The 16,607-nt window shown below is 36.9% G+C and overlaps 1 protein-coding gene across 2 annotated transcripts in view; it reads right to left on the reverse strand.

Annotated features, from left to right (window-relative positions):
• Nucleotides 1-16,607, reverse strand: part of myo10l1 (myosin X, like 1) — a 40,045-nt gene that overhangs the window by 19,095 nt on the left and 4,343 nt on the right. For both annotated transcript variants that reach the window (XM_077559984.1, XM_077559983.1), the window contains exons 2-17: nucleotides 12,713-12,811; nucleotides 7,496-7,654; nucleotides 6,382-6,569; nucleotides 5,388-5,522; nucleotides 4,152-4,276; nucleotides 3,971-3,984; nucleotides 3,810-3,894; nucleotides 3,632-3,738; nucleotides 2,402-2,531; nucleotides 1,655-1,773; nucleotides 1,427-1,573; nucleotides 1,241-1,341; nucleotides 648-714; nucleotides 363-455; nucleotides 207-275; nucleotides 51-133 (exon numbers count right to left, since the gene is read on the reverse strand). In XM_077559984.1, coding sequence (XP_077416110.1) covers nucleotides 51-133; nucleotides 207-275; nucleotides 363-455; nucleotides 648-714; nucleotides 1,241-1,341; nucleotides 1,427-1,573; nucleotides 1,655-1,773; nucleotides 2,402-2,531; nucleotides 3,632-3,738; nucleotides 3,810-3,894; nucleotides 3,971-3,984; nucleotides 4,152-4,276; nucleotides 5,388-5,522; nucleotides 6,382-6,569; nucleotides 7,496-7,654; nucleotides 12,713-12,811 — 1,721 coding nt within the window. The remainder of the gene's footprint in view (nucleotides 1-50; nucleotides 134-206; nucleotides 276-362; nucleotides 456-647; nucleotides 715-1,240; nucleotides 1,342-1,426; nucleotides 1,574-1,654; nucleotides 1,774-2,401; nucleotides 2,532-3,631; nucleotides 3,739-3,809; nucleotides 3,895-3,970; nucleotides 3,985-4,151; nucleotides 4,277-5,387; nucleotides 5,523-6,381; nucleotides 6,570-7,495; nucleotides 7,655-12,712; nucleotides 12,812-16,607) is intronic.

A 16,607-nucleotide genomic window follows, 5' to 3' on the forward strand; every position in this document is an offset into this window, starting at 1 on the left:
TTTTTTTTTTCGTGATCTTGGCTGTGATTGTCACACACAAACCTACCTACCTGCTGTCTTTGAGCATGTTGAGGATGTCATCTCTGAACGTGTCTCTGTTCTTTTCTAGGATGCCTTTGACGTCGTACAGGACCTGCAGCAGCACAAACGCAAAAGACATCACGTCGGCTGCATGGAGTAAAGGAAAAAACATTAGCGCTACTCACCTCCCCGGCGTAATGTTTGATACCGAACTGATGATCGGCCAGTCTGGGCTTCACGTAGTAAGGGTTGGTCTGCCATGAAGTGGCAACGTCAGTATTGTCTGCATTGTATGCATTGTATGCCATGTTCAAACCACCAAAAAAAGGACAATAACTCACAGAGTGTCTGCTGTGAAGCTTCTCTAGAAGAGTGAAGTCTGTGCCTTTGGGGAAGCGACTCTCTTCGTTCACCAGAGCCAACAAGCCCAATTTCTGAAGGGCCAAGGACAGTCGTCGGTCCATTAGATACAACGAAAAATAATAGAAAGATAAAAATATGCTAGTCACACCCATTTGGCTGTTGGAACGACAAGCTAGGTCGACAGCACCGTGTTCCACATGCTAATTTTGAACTTGAGGCCTTGCTCTACATTTGATATAAATTCACCACTATATGTGTGATACCTTCTCGATGAGGTCAAGACACTCGGCATTGTCCATCCAGTCGATGGCGTCCCACTGGACACCTTCCCTGCCAAGACCACAACAAAAACAACAGGACATTAGACGCCACGTTGTACATTACATTACATTACTTAAAAATGAAAGAATAACAAAATATATATATATAATAATTTTAACTTATTACAAAAAAAATAAAAAATAAAATAAAATAAATATGTTTGAATGAAAACAATAAAATTGTAAAAATAAGATAATGTAAACCAAATTAAAAAAAACTAATAAAACATTGAACATGTTTAAAAATTGGAAAATGAAAAAAAAGCACAAATATTTTTGAAATACAGTAATACTAAATTAAGAACTGAAAAATACAAGACAAATATTTATATGAAAGAACAAGAAAATGCATATTTAATATGAAATACGTAACTAATTCAACCATCAAATTTTTTTTTAATTTAAACAAATTGAAAAATAATTAAGTCAACAAAAAATGAAAAATTCTAATTTGTAACATTACTAAATTGCAAATTAAAAACAACTTACAAAATAAACATAAATGATAAACTAAAAACTAAAACAGACTCGCGCACCTGTTGTACTCAAGCTGCTCCAGGGAAAAGATGTGCTTGTTGAAGTACTCCTGCAGCTTCTCGTTGGCATAGTTGATATTGAATTGCTCAAAGCGATTCACCTGAATGCAGACACATACCGACTCATACTGAATGTGCGCGCGTGCGTGCTCTCTTTCATTCGTGTGTGCCTTTGCTCAAACAAACCTCAAAGTTCTCAAAGCCGAAAATGTCCAGGATGCCGATGGACTTAAAATTTTCCTTCCCTTTTATCTTCTGATTGATCGTTAGGATGATCCAGGAGAAACATTGGGAATACAGCGCCATGGCAACAGAGTCCCGGGAATCCACGGCCTGCGACAACGCCATGGGAGGGCGCTTAGCATTGCAAGGAAATAAATCCCAGTGAAAATCAATTGGCGAGTGTTTAACAACCTGCTCGATGGTGAGTGGCGAGCATATCTCTTCGCCTCGCAGGATGATGGAGCGCTGAGTCAGCACTTCGGACAGCTGGAAAGCGTCGAGACCAAGCAGCTCGCTGGCGTTGGTCACCACTGGAAAACAAACACACTGCGTTATCCAAGATGAGACTGAGGGCAACAATAAGACGGAAGCACTGCAACATAGTGGAGACCGTGGAGTATTTGTAATACTGCAGTCACAGGGTAAGACAAAACAATTTACCCAAGAGGAGACTATGGGCAGCAAGAAGATGCAGCAATGTGTGGAGTATAATAATACTGCAGCATCCAGAGAGCCAAGTCAAGGCAACAGGGTAACCTACCTATTTAATGATTAACAAAATGTATCAAATGTGGTAAGGAGACAAATTTAACCCAGGGCAGGAAGACATTTTAACACTGCAGAAAAGTGGAGAAAGTGGAGTATGTAAAATACCACATAAACAGTCTAAACTCACATTCATTAGGAGACAAGTTTTATTCAAGAGGAGACTGTGGGCAGCAAGAAAACGAAGCACTGCAGCATAGTGGAGACCAGTGAATACGACAGTAAATGTGTACGCTAACATGAATTAAAAAAAAATCAGTAGCAGTAAAGATGAGACTTGGGGCAGAGACTTGGGGCAGAGACAAAGTGGCGAATGCGGAGTATGATGCTGCAGCATCCACAGAATGCACACAGACACTTAATGTGTTAAATGTTTTTTTGCTTGCCACCGACCTTGCTTGGTGGTGATCTGAGCTCCTCCCGCCGTCATGAACTCCACGTTGCCCAACTGCAGGACGCCCGAGAGGAGCTTGAACATGTCCCGGATCTCCTCCTCGGAGAACTCCAGTACCTTCAGCGCCTCCTACAAGCAACCAGTGTTGAGAAGTCAAAATAGATTCTGCTATATATGTAAGTTGGTGGAACTGTGTCATTTCTCCCAGCCAATCGGCAAAGAGGTCCAATGGACAATTGATTCTCATTGAACTCATTCTAATGAAAATGAAATTAGATTGTACTTCTATTTAAAAACAAACAAACAAAAAAAAAACAATAATTGTTGAAAAGGCGACAAAGTTGTTTTTTCTTTCTTTCTTTCTTTCTTTCTTTCTTTCTTTCTTTCTTTCAAGACACCGGTGTGAAGACAGCTCATTCACCTGAATAAGTGAACTATTAGTATAACTCCCCTACAATAATAATGTTTTTAAAAGTAATATACTAAAAATAAATGTTTGATTCCTTATCAATTAGCAAAGAAAGGTGATAATAATGAATCCTTGTTTTACTAAATAGAATGGAGGGAAAATGACATTGTACTTATTAAAAATAAATAACAAAAATTAAGTAAATACTATAAAAATAACAACAAAATATGATTACCTACAAAAATAAAAACAACTAAAGCATATTAAGTAATGTAAACAATTCTCCATGCCAATTGGCAATGCTGGGAAAAATTACTTTACACTTTATCGATAAATAAATGCTAAAATATTAAGTAAAAAAATAATAATAATTTGACAATTACACAACACATGTTTATCATATACAAATATTAGAACTATAAATTTAAAAAAAATAATTTAAAATATATTTCTTGAGAAATTATTAAAAAAATATGTTCTGGCATAAAAAAATACAAATTAAACAAATAAAAACCGACAGAAATGTACATGTTTATTTTTTTGTTATTTTATTATTACAAATTACAAAACAAACACACATTGCGTTAAAATGTTAACATTTGGGAAAAAAAATACATTATGCCAATATATCATTATATAAATATTTTACCTATTATTTTTAATATTATCATTTAAATAAGCATTGTAGTATTTACACATTTTCGGGAAAAATCTGTATTATTTGTCATTGTTTTCTTCATTCTTTCTCTTCTTTTCTTATATGCCTGTCAATACTGATACAACTTGATAAATAAGCAGTGATTATATATGCTGAACTCACCATAACACTGTTAAACAGCTCTTTGTCATTCAAGCTCTTGTCCTTCAGGCAACCTGACTGGCTGAGATAGTGGAACGATTCCGCTGGATCCTCCAGGAAATAGAGACCTGACCAAATAAAAACAAATGAAAAGGCAGGAAGGGGTAATTAATTAAATTTGATACTCAAGCAAACTTACTTTTGTGCTCTTTGTTGGCTCCTGCCAGCAGCGCATAGAAGATGTGGTAGTTGCGTTCTCCGGGATTCTGTCGCACCACTCGGTTCTGCAACCAATCAACCCAATCATCAACATTCCTACAAACAAAACAAACCTGTCACAAATTATTCAAAGGCGGTTACCTTTTCCAGTAAATCTGACAGAACGCAAGTCAAGGACAGTCAACAGCAAAATGTGTGAGCTTGCTGACAGGGTGGACATTTTAGGCTAATGTTAGCATTTAATTGGCACATTATAGTAATATGAATCCATTTATTGTTGCGTTTGTGAGGGATGAGGTATTTTTTAGGCAGAAAAGGATACAATCAATGACGCAGCCTCCCTGGATGTTGCCACTCTCTGAGAAGTGAAGATGGATGAACTTCCCAAAGCGGCTGGAGTTGTTGTTGTAAACGGTCTTGGCGTTCCCAAACGCTTCCATGATGGGACTGCGAAGAGAAGAGGGGTACTCAAAGCTCTCTGGACAAATCTTTTGGGACACTATAATTCAAATCAAGTGTTTGATTGGTCAATTAAACGACTCCCTCAAATAGATGACACATTTATCCCATCAGTGGTAAATACAAATTATGACTGCCATAGTCTATAGATGCCGCCGTTGACACTTGGAAATTAATGAATTAACTCCGTTTGAGCTCTGTTGCTAAACAAAACAGCAGCCCCTAAATAGTGGAAACGTATGAATTCCCTGCAGAGTATTAAAGATAATCTTATGTGGAGACACATTTACTGTCCAAGTACACTGACGTGGTCATGCCACAATTTTGTGTGCATTGCCACCTAATATTCATTCATGAATGTGTTTGCACAAAAAAAAAAAAAAAAAAACAGCAGCACCCAGAAAAGCACCAAAACTGTGTCAAAGCTGATCTTAAGTCACGTGGAGACAGTTTTTTTAAGGCCAACTAGTATTCTGGTAGACTCGGGCGTGTAGTCGCTTCAAAATGTTGAGTGCTTTATATGCGAGTCATTTGTGAACTATATTGCTAACCAAAACAGCAGCACCAACAAAACAAAAACACAGTATTGACAACGATCTTACTTTCTGAGGAGACTATTTCTTTAATGATGATTTGTGTTCCAGCAGATTCTGACTTAAATGCGCCACGATGCATTGTCCAGAATAGTAATTTGAATGACATTGCTAACCAAAACAGCAGCACCTACCAAATCAATTCATTAGGATTAAAGATAATCTTACCATATGTGTAGATGCCGACTTTAACGATGATTAGCTTTTCCAGTAGACTCTGATGTGGTTGTGCCAAAATGTGTGCATTTCCCATAATAGTAACTTCAACCTTGTTGCTAACCAAAACAGCAGCACAACTTACACAGTATCAATCATATGTCATTTAAAAGATGACTCCAGTGGACTTTGACGTGAAGATGCCACAGTGTCCATTAATAATAACCCTTGGAACGTCTTTGCTAAGCAAAACTACCAAAGCATGTCAACCATTTTTGTTGTCTCGAACAATCTTTTCCAGTCGACTCTGCCATGTGATCACTCCACAGTATTGCACGCTTTAAGCATACCTGCTCTGTACAATAGCCTGCTCCACGCGTGTGCTCCTCTCCGACGGCGGCGTCCCAGCTGAGTTCTGGCTCATCACCGACAGGAACTGCAGCAACAGCTTGGTGCTTTCCGTCTTGCCTGCCCCCGACTCACCGCTGACACGCACACAAATTGTTAGGAAACTTTGATCGAGAGTTGCCATCTCCAAAAGCAAAACAAGATTACCGTAAATCCCCCCAAAAAGGCACAATTTGAACTGAGACCACCAGATGTTGAAATAAAATTACAGATACAATAAATCCACCAAAATATGTGCGGGTTAAAATCAGATTACTGTAGAAAACCAAAAGTTGCACCAATTCAAACAAGACTAACGTTAATATCTAAAAAGTTGCTCAGGTTAAAAACTAAGACAACCGTAACCACCCCCAAAGCCACATAGGCGTACCAAACCGCTAGATAATGAAAAATAAGACTACCTTTAAAACCCCCAAATGTTGCCCAAGTTATAATGAGATGAATATATTTCTGACCAAAAATCACACAATTTATAATAAGATTTATTACCATAAAATTTCCCAAAATTGTGCAATGTTGTGTTGTGTTTACCTTAAATCTCCCCCAAAAGCGCAAGTTAAAACAAGACTAATGTAACCCCCCCATATTGTGCAAGGTGAAATCTAAATCTATAGTAAACCTTCTCAAAATTGGTCAAGTTAAAATAAGATTGCCATAAACCCCCTTAAAAGTTGGGCAGGTCAAAATAAGATGATCTTAAATCCCACAAAAAATGGGCAAATTAGAATGTTGCATGGTAAAATAAGATGTCAACAGCCCCAATATTTAACCAATTAAAATAGGACTACCGTAAAGCCCCCAAAAGTTGCGCAGGTAAAAACAAGACCACCATAAATCCCCCAATAGTTGCACAACTACTAAATCCCCTAAAAGAAGCACAAGTTAAAACAAGACATTCATAAAAACAATAGCAATGTCTTTGTCGTGGGAGCTGACCTGATGAGCACACACTGGCTGTCGTGTCTCTTCCAGATGCAGCGGTAGCATTCGTTGGCCACGGCGAAGATGTGCGGCGGCAGCTCACCCAGCTGGTGCTTGGAGTAAAGGTCCACCCGCTCCGGGTCGTACAGGCCTGGGATCTGCTTGTAAGGGTTGACGGCAGCCAGGATGCTGCCGATGTTTGTCTGGAAAGAACCATCGCCAATTAGCCTGGGCACGACGTTGCGCGTTAGCCTACTTAGCTAATTATCGCCATGGCTACGTCGTCACGTTGACAGCGTTAGCCTTAAAAGGGGTTAAAAGATTGCAGTAAAATAATTTACTTGAACGATTTCAGTGAGTCAAGGTTATTATTGATAACTCAAAGTAAAACTGAAAAAGCATTTTTGCCCATGAAATAAAAAAAGGAGTGATTTTAAAACTAATAACTAACTAAAAAATAAATAAAGCTAAAATTGAAAAACATTAACTATAACTAAAAAAAACTTAACTTTCCATATATAAAACTAATTATTAAAACTATAATATAGTGAAAATGTATTTAGCTTTCGTCTTTGTCAGCTTATTTCATACATGAGATTTTGGGGTTTACTGTATTCTAAATTACATGCCATACAAAAGAAGGAAGTTCGAACAGTCTTTAAGAAATTGTAATTTACGTAACTTTATAACACAATACTTAGTGATTGTTTTTAATCTTGCACTGAATAAATACACCATATATATTTTTAAAGTAAAACTAACACTAAAATTTATTTAAATAAAATAAAATAAAGCATACTGGAACAAATAAGAAAACAAAAATTGAAAGAAAAAAAAAACACCCTAAAAACTAACTAAAGGTAAATGAACTGACATGAAAAAAGCCTAAATGAAATACAACAATATAATGAAAAATCCCAGACTAATGCTTCAGTAAGTCAATGACAATAAATGTTTTGCTTTCTTTTTTCCTTTGCCTTTGAATTTACAGTCATGCCACGTTACAGGTAATAAGTGTGCTGCCATCTAGTGGTTAATAGTGGAATTAAACCCTATGGTTACCTTAATTTACTGTACAAAAAAAAAGTAGCTATAACGCACGATGGAGGTGGGTATTAAAAGTTCTCACATAGATGTTGTCCTTCTGGTAGCGCTGGTACAGATTGTGCATGATGGCCGCCTCGTGCAGCTCGGCCAGCGCCGACATATCCTCCACGCCGTCCACGCTGGACTGGTGCATGGCGTACACACGCTCTCTGGTGACCTCCGCCTGCTGCAGGTACAGCACCTGACACGCCACGCAAGACAGTCACGTGACAATCATAACTGACGTACACTTTCACGCGCACCGTAAGGCAGGGCATCGGCAGTTAGTTAAATAAGCGACTTTTTAAAGACCTATTTGAAATTGAAGGCCTATCCGTCACTAAATGGGAACGCTAGGAGTGGCCCAGTGCGCAATCAGGTCAAACACGCACGCACACACTTACAGTCACACACCCTGATAGGATATTATTGCCGTTAAGGTCATCCATTCATTGCTTCAAATGTGTCCAAAAATAGAAAGTATGGCCTTTTAAAAGTGCACATTGTTAATGTCACAGCTTGTGTGTGTTTGTGTGGTGTACAGTGTGCGTTCTTGAATTGGATCGTACCTATATCCAGATTTGTATCAAATCGTCCTTATAGATTGTATATATTTTTGTATTTTAACGAACAAAGCATAATAAGCTACAAACTACAATTCAGTCATAATATCAACTGCTCTCACTATGATGCAGCTGCACAAAAACTACAACAAACATATTGTTAAATTGCTATCTTATACAGCGGTTTGTATTGGATAAAAAAATTGGCAGGTGTGTGCTATGAATCTTTTCACGTGCGCACAAACTGTGAACAACGGCCTCTAGCATGTCTGTAGTGTCTGCAATGTAACATGAAAGCCTCTTTTTTTGTGCGCCAGATTTTCCTTCTGAAGCTCTCTGATGTGTGAATGTGCTTTGCATGATTGAGGAGTGGAGCCAGAGAGCAGGCCAAGCGCCTCATGTGACTTTACGTATTATAGCTGAAGACAGAGATAGCAATAGACGCGACGCGCACAGAGAAAGAAAGAGAGAGAGAGGAGAGGAGAGCCGTTGGCACAGTGACCAATATAATCATACATTTTTTCCCCCTAGTAACTCAGGATGAACTATCAGATACTTGCAAGCAGGCTACACTGACCTCAGATCAGATATGCGCTGTATGACCTTCACGGCTCACCGTTTAATCTCATCCTGGCTGCTGCACAAGGAGCCGCTTTATGATTATTAAATTATTCCTGCCAGTGGGAAATGTTCCATTTTTTTTTTTAATCCGGCCCACACAGCATTTAGATTATCAACTGTCCTCTAGTATTTGTTGCATTAATATTGCACTTTTTCCAGCCAAAAGTCGGTTAATTAATATGCACTTAATCCGTTTTTATTGAATTAGCTATCTCATTGAATATTTATTGCAAATAATAAGATGACAAATATTAGTAAAAGTACTAATTTTGCTTCTTTTTTTTTTTAAAGAAATAATTGGTCAATTAATTATGATTCAATGAATTACGAATAAAAATGAGAATGAATTATTTTATCATTGAAGTAAAAATATTTTTATTATATATCCTATTATTTTGCATTATTTTACATGTATTTATTTTTAGTTTAAGGAAACAACTGGTTCATTCATTCTAATTAAATTAATAATATTTTTTTTATTAATTATAATTTTATGATAAAATAAATAAATAATTATACCTTTTCAGAATTTTATTTTACTATATATATATATATATATATATATATATATATATATATATATATATATATATATATATATATATATATATATATATTTGCATATATTTATTTATATATATTATCTATTTGTATTTTATTTATTAAAAACATAATATGCATACAATTTTTTTAAATAAATAAAATAAACAAATTACTCATTCAGATTCAGCATCCATTTTCCCAATAGGAATAAAAGGAAATAAAAATAGTCTGTTCCTGGGTCAAGCTCTGCCCATCTTAAAAACATTTTTTGGTCACACGTGTAAAAAAAAGTCTGAAGTTAAGTTGCTAACCAGCTTCTAAAATCAAAATGGAAAAACAACCCAAAAATGAGTACCCATTACTTTGATTATCGGCTGCACAAAGGGTGATGATTTGGGAGGTGAGTCTCTTTACTTTAAGACAGCTTTAAGATAACTTGAACCATTGCTTCGTGCCTGAAATTCCATTTGAAGTTCCATGGCTATCAAAAAAAAAAGCCTTTTTCCTGCTCTTACAAGCTCGAGTAGCAGCAGCCCACATTCCCTCGCCAAGGGGGGTCTCACTCGTTTTTTTTTAGCATGCAATGCGCCGCATTTGCATAAGTGTGTTTTTGTGTCAAATTAATTAAGAGAGCGGAGAGTAAGCGCATGCATGAGTGTCCTCTGCGGCCTGGTGACATTAAACTGATGGGGAGGCGGAATGTGGGTCATTTTGCTTGCACTGTCACACACAAAAAAAAAAAAGCTTCTTTTTTTTTTTTTTGCACAGTCACATTTCTGTTTCATCTACGTGAATGTGTGTGCGCTCATAAAGCATCCCCGCAGCATGTTCCCTGCTCGAGTGAGCTCTCGCCACCGCTTCCACGCTGTAGCTACAGAAATCCAGGTCACGTAACGCACGCATCGTCGCTAACATAACCTGTGTGTGTGTCGGCGTTTGTGCGTGTGTGCGTATGGAATGAAATTAGACACACAGGTGCTGGTGGGCGCCTGTTTGTTTCGTCTGAGGTTTGTCGCCACTCTCTTTCTTGTGACATAATGAACGCACACTTAAAAAGGATGCCGATTCTGTGACAGTAACCGTGGCGACCGCAGCAGTACGCCGCCATTGCTCAAAGGGGAGAAACTCCTCATCTCTTGAGATCTGCCGACCGACGAGACAAATTTAGATTTACTTCCAAGAGGAAATTTCAAAAGAACGAGAAAGCACCTGTTTAACGAATCTTCGAAGATAGAGGATCTACTTCCTGGATCCATTCTAGGAAGTCCATCAGACAAAACATTGCTAATTTTTCATTTTAAAGCTTTTCTTTTTAGGGACACAGTAAATTTGGGGCCAAATAGACTCGGTTTTAGAGTAATATTTACACTTGGAAGAGAGTATAATAAAGAATTTAAAAAATAAATAATAAAAGTCACTCAAGGGTTCAGGAACAAACTCATGACCTTCAGCTTGAGAGACAGCCGACCTACTCCCTGAGCCACGCAGTTCCGACTGTGTGTTAGCATAACGCTTGTGTCAGCTGGAACCGTCCTAACTAGAGCGGGACCATTTATATAGACCAGAATAATTGTTTTTGTTCTCTTTGAGATAAGCAATCAGTAGGAGGGGCATAGCTCAGTTGGTAGCGTGGCAGTCTCCCTAACTGACAGTCGTGAGTTTGTTCTTCAACCCTTGAGTGACTTTTTTTTCAATTATTTATTTTACTCTCTTCCAAGTGTAAATATTAGCCTACTCTAAAACTGAGTTTATTTGGTCCCACTCTAAAAAGAGTTAAATTTACTCAAAATAGTAAATACAGGCAAATTAAATTGTATTTAAATACCTATTTTAATTCAACCAAGACATTAATTGATACTATGGATCAACATCTGTCCTAATAAAAATAAATAAAAAAGTAAAGGGGTTCAAGTAGTGAGCCTTGTGGAACGCCATACATTATTTCAGTTTCCCTTACAGAAAGTACTTCAACCATACGTCAGAAAGTCCATAAAGCAATGCTAGAAAATCAAAGGAGCACTAAATTGGTCCATGATTGGATGTCAGCCAAACATTGCCTTCAGCTTCTCATTCCGCCTTCGTAGCGTGCGCCAAAATAATGTAATTGAAGGTTTGAAATTCCATTAAGATGTGCCCATCTAATCTGTATATCCCAGCGAGGGCACTTTGAATGTAATGTTTTTTTAGCTCAACACACACACATACAAACACACGTATGTGCTCCAGTTGGCAGCTAATCATAAACTGTGGCCAAAAGTCTCAATCCACAAACAACATTTGTAGTTTTTCTCTCATGTTAACACTTTTGACACTAAATTAATGTCTTTGTACAAGCCTGTTTGTAGCTCTGGTGGGACCGTCCCGAACGAGAACATCCTCCTTACTCTTCTGGATTATGAATGTCCTTAATTTGCCCAACCCCCGCACTCCCTCCACACCCAACAAAGCTCCCTGCCGTCCTTCCTCCCCCTGTTCGCTTTTAAACATCAGCCCCTTGCTGGAGGTGCTGAATATTTGATAGAGAAACAGCACGATGGAGGCTTAACGCGGTTAAAACCATGCAATAGTACCACAGCATCGGGCACATTTTTATAATTCATTGTATTAATTCAAAAAAATTTATTGTAAGTGCAACATTACTTTAGTATGAAGTTTTCTCGTAATATTAAAAATCAACCTTACTATATTTATATAGCACTTTAAAGGAAAAGTCAACCCTTTTTTTTTGGGACAATAATATGGTCTATGCAGCCCCACTTAACTAAATATGGTATTTTGGTTAATATTGCGTTAGTGGAATATGAGTTAAGTAGCAAAATCCAGCTATTTTATCCATCTCAGGGGGCGGCCATTTTGCCACTTGCTGTTGACAGAAGATGACATCACAGTTGCTCAGGGCTCGGGCAATGACCAATCACAGCTCACCTGTTTATGTTTTTAAAGTTGAGTTGTGATTGGTTGTTACCTGAAAGCTGAGCAACATTGATGTCATCTTCAATCGACAGCAAGTGGCAAAATGGCCGCCCCCTGTGATGGCTAAAAACGGCTGGATTTTGCTTCATGACTCATATTTCTCAAGTGCAATATTAATCAGAATGACTAATGAGGTCGCATATAACATTATTGGCAAAAAAATGTTTAAGGTTGACTTCCACTTTAAAACAGCCACCACTAAAAACAATAAATTAATAACAATGACTATTTATCAATACTGCCGCAAAGACAAAGGTTGACACATCAATCTGACTGTGTCGGAACATTGCTGGTGCTAAAGTTGGAGCATGAAAAGGACAGCACAAAACTCCAATAAACCGCAGAGTCACCTTCAAACGTTACATGACTCAGCATTGGGCTCAAAATGCTTCAAACTGAGTCTCAGACCTTTCTGGCTGCCTGCTTTGGGATTAATGGTTGTTCTTAGAATGAATGTAAATATCGTGAAGCTGCCTTTCGTGGCAATGCTAAGCTTAAACGTTGTCTGTTCAACATGTTTGAGTCATTCCATGTTTGTGTGCGTGCGTGCGTGTTCTTACCTGTCCATAGTCAGTAGTGACAACCAGCGTTCCATCTCCGCAGGAGTTGACCGTGGCCGGAACCAGTTGTTCCTTCTCCCTGACCCAAACGCGGGCCCCCTGGAAGACGCAACAGTTCATTAAAACTGTGAGCAGAAACCAATGGGGTCGTCATTGCGCCTCCTTTTAAATAAGGTGAGTTCTAAAAATGGTCATAAAATTTGGACACCCTGCTGCATCCTTCAATTCATTTTTGAAAATTCAAAAACGGATTACTGGAGTTGATCGTTTTTTGTTGTAATAACAACGCTCATCACTAGATGGCAGACATTGCTTACAAGCACTCTCTTTTCTCTGATGAAGAAGAGAGAGAACTTTGTATGATGCCATGAAAGATTTCAACCCAAGTCACCACTTTAACTCATTCACTGCCATTGACGTCTATAGACGACAAAAAATAATTTTAACTAATTTTGTTTTTTCTCTCACTTTTGTTAACAAGAGTACGAACACTTAGATTTTTTTTATTGCACATTTAGAACAAAATTTGTTATTAATCGTGAGTTAACTAGTAAAGTCATTCGATTAATTACAATAAAAAATTCTAATCACCCGACACACATAATTTTTAATAATCTTTTTTTTAATCATGAGTTTACTAGTGAAGTCATGCAAATAATAACAATTACAAACTTTAATCACCTGACGCCCATAATTTTTAATGTTCTTTTTTTAAATCGTGAGTTAACTAGTGAAGTCATGCGATTAATTACAATAACAAATTTTAATCACCTGACACTCCTAATTTTTTAATAATCTTTTCTTCTTAAAAAATGTTTTTGTAAATAAAAGATTATTAAAAATTAGGGGCGTCAGGCGATTAAAAATTGTCATCGTAATTAATCGCGTGACTTCACTAGTTCTAAATATCCCCGATAAAAATTCTAGGTTTTCATACTCTTGTTAACAAAAGTGGAAAAAAAAATTCAACTAATCGAAATAGTTCAAATGAATTTTTGACGTCTATAGCCGTCAATGGCGGTGAATGAGATAACATGGATGTCAAAAGTAAACAAACAAGAACTGTTGACAGTTCGTTTGAAATGCATGAGCAGTTACTAAATTAGCGTCCTCCAAAAACATGGATACAAATTCAACGTTTAATAGCATTGCTAGCATCTGTACAGGAGCATCCACAAAGCAGAGTGAACTTTACTGCCCTATACTGCACTGCATTCTACAGGTGAGTGAGTTGGCCAAATTAATTTGGGGACTTTGAATGACATGCAGGTCAACCATAGCGTAACATTAAAATTGAATTTTTGTCACTTAATGTTTGTTTGCTGTTGAGCAGTTTTGTGCCATCATTGAATGGGATTTTTTTTTATTTTTTTTTTGTCAACAGGACAACTTTGCATTCGGTGTTGGCAAATAACAACAGCTGTATTTTCTTAAAGAGACAGTAAGGTTCAACATGTCAGGCCCGCCTGAGTGCACAGACAGATGTGTTTAATGAGAGATAAAGACTGCAACATCTGGACTTTTCACCTCTGTAAAGCAACAAGCGCTTGCTATTCTGTGTGGTTGACTTGAGAGGAACTTGTCACACATCCTTTCCTTCAGTCTTGGACATCTAACCCTAAAATCCCGCAAAAAGGGGTCACAGCAAAACAGAGACGTGAGACAAGAGCGGTACAAACACAACGCCCATATTTTTATCGGATCCCGGCACATGACACGTGTCCTGATGACCACATGACCTCATGAAGCTTTGAGGTAATTGGTCTTTATTGATTGTTTCAGTTGAAGGATTATAATAGAAGACCAAGTGCATCTTTATGTCTTCCTCCCATCCCCCCATTCTCCGCTCTCCTCTTGGGAATGTCTGGTCCAGACAAGAAGGGATGGTCATGCATGACAACAAACCTTTAGCGGGGGGGGGGGGACCACTGAACATGTCACCAAAAGCATAGTTCCTCCATCAATACGGTCCTTTTCTATTCTACCGTCCTCCTCTATGAAATATGATCCCGGTAACCCAAACCTAACCAAGCCCTCTATATCTTGTTGAAATGCACCATTAAACCTCATTGTTAAATCATAGCCCCCTGACCTCACGTTAAACCTCTGTTCCCAAACCGAGGACTTCCCAGAATGACATTTATTTTTGCTTGATTTTGTTTATAATGATATGAAATGTGATAATTGGCTAAATAGTTCTGTCATTTTGTAAAACAGTGGTCAATGTGTTTTTTTTCTTTTCTTTTTTTTCTTATTTATATTTCAATTCAATTGTATTTAGTCAGTTTATTCTGTATGTATTTATTTTTAGTCTATATAATAATAATAATAATTATTATTATAATTCATTTAATTTAAACTACAACCGTACAACATAACAAAATTTAAGAAAAAAAATACATGTCTTTAAAATAATTCAATAACTGAACAATTATATTATTTGATTGAATTGGATATTATGCAACACTCAAATAAATATATACCTGTACATAAACTTGACTTGACTTTATAAGCTAAACAGGGAAAGTCAATCTAATAGAAAAAGAGACATGAGGTTTACAGTCTTGCATTGCAGAGCAAAAAAGAAAAAGAAAAAAAAGAAATACATTTGTGTGTATTGATTTGGTGTAAAAGGGTGATCCAGAGCTGTCATAAAGCACTTTGATCCCTCCCTGAGCAGCAGCCCGGGCACGAAAGTGTGTCAGTAATATTCCATTAAAGGTGATAACACGATCGGGACCGACGGGCTTTCAGCAGATTATAGTGGCGGCAAAGAAGATCTGACGTTTGCGTTTATATTCGTGCTGGTGTGTTTTGAGTGTGAGTGGGTATATATGGGTGTCACATGTCCTGTGGGAGTCACACTAAACAGGATTACAGTTGAAAGTGAACACTGCAGGTATGAAAACAGAACAAAAAACATCTGCCGGGGCTTTTATAAGCTTACTGCCTGTAATAGTACACCTGCACAACAACTTTTATTTTTATCATCAAAATTGAACAATATTTCGTATTTTTTTTATATACATCGTTACAAAATATTATTAAGACAGTATAGTTTAAATTGTTTTCAATATTATGATTACACACAGTACTGTACTTAATGTTAAGTATTTATATTAATTTAATTTAATCAAACTAAACATTCATTTTGACTATTACTTTCATTATTTCATTTTATTTTATGTGTACAATTGAAGAATATTGTTCATTTAAATCTTAAATATTCTGTTATTATGCATATTAATATATAAATATTTGAATAGTTTATGGCTTTAGCATACTATTGTATCCAACTATAAATATTACAGTTGTAAAATAAAAATAAATCAATATTTGAGTTGCTTTTATTTTATTTTTATTTATTTTATTTTATTAATTGAATTAATTTAAAACAGATCATAGCTCACAATTAAAAAGTGTGTTTTTCATGTGTGTGTGTGCGTGAGTGTGTGCGTGCACACAGGCAATGTAAAACTAAATCCTCTTTGAGAGGCCAGTTTTGAACAGCCTGCTAATTATCCCATTCTCTCTCATCTTGGATTAAACTACAGTCTCTTGCTCTCACACACGCGCGCACACACACACACACACACACAAACCATGGCAACAGGGCGCCATGGTAACAGCCTCTTTCTTCCATTGCCGCAAATGGATGCTGGGAGATGGAGTTCCCCGTTTTGCTGTGAGCGAGTGGTGTGGTATTTGCACAGCTTTTTTTGTTTGTTTTCAAATACAAAAAAACATAATAAATTAAAAAATCAAGATTTTATTAAATTGAAAATTTTTAAAAAGTAGTCTAAAATGTTACTGCACCATTGTATTTAAAATCATTTTAGTTCTGTACTCAATGACGTATTAAAATGACCTGCAAAGTAAATAATAATAAGAAAAA

Source organism: Vanacampus margaritifer, chromosome 1 (assembly GCF_051991255.1).
Source record: "Vanacampus margaritifer isolate UIUO_Vmar chromosome 1, RoL_Vmar_1.0, whole genome shotgun sequence".
Taxonomy (NCBI): Eukaryota; Metazoa; Chordata; class Actinopteri; order Syngnathiformes; family Syngnathidae; genus Vanacampus; species Vanacampus margaritifer.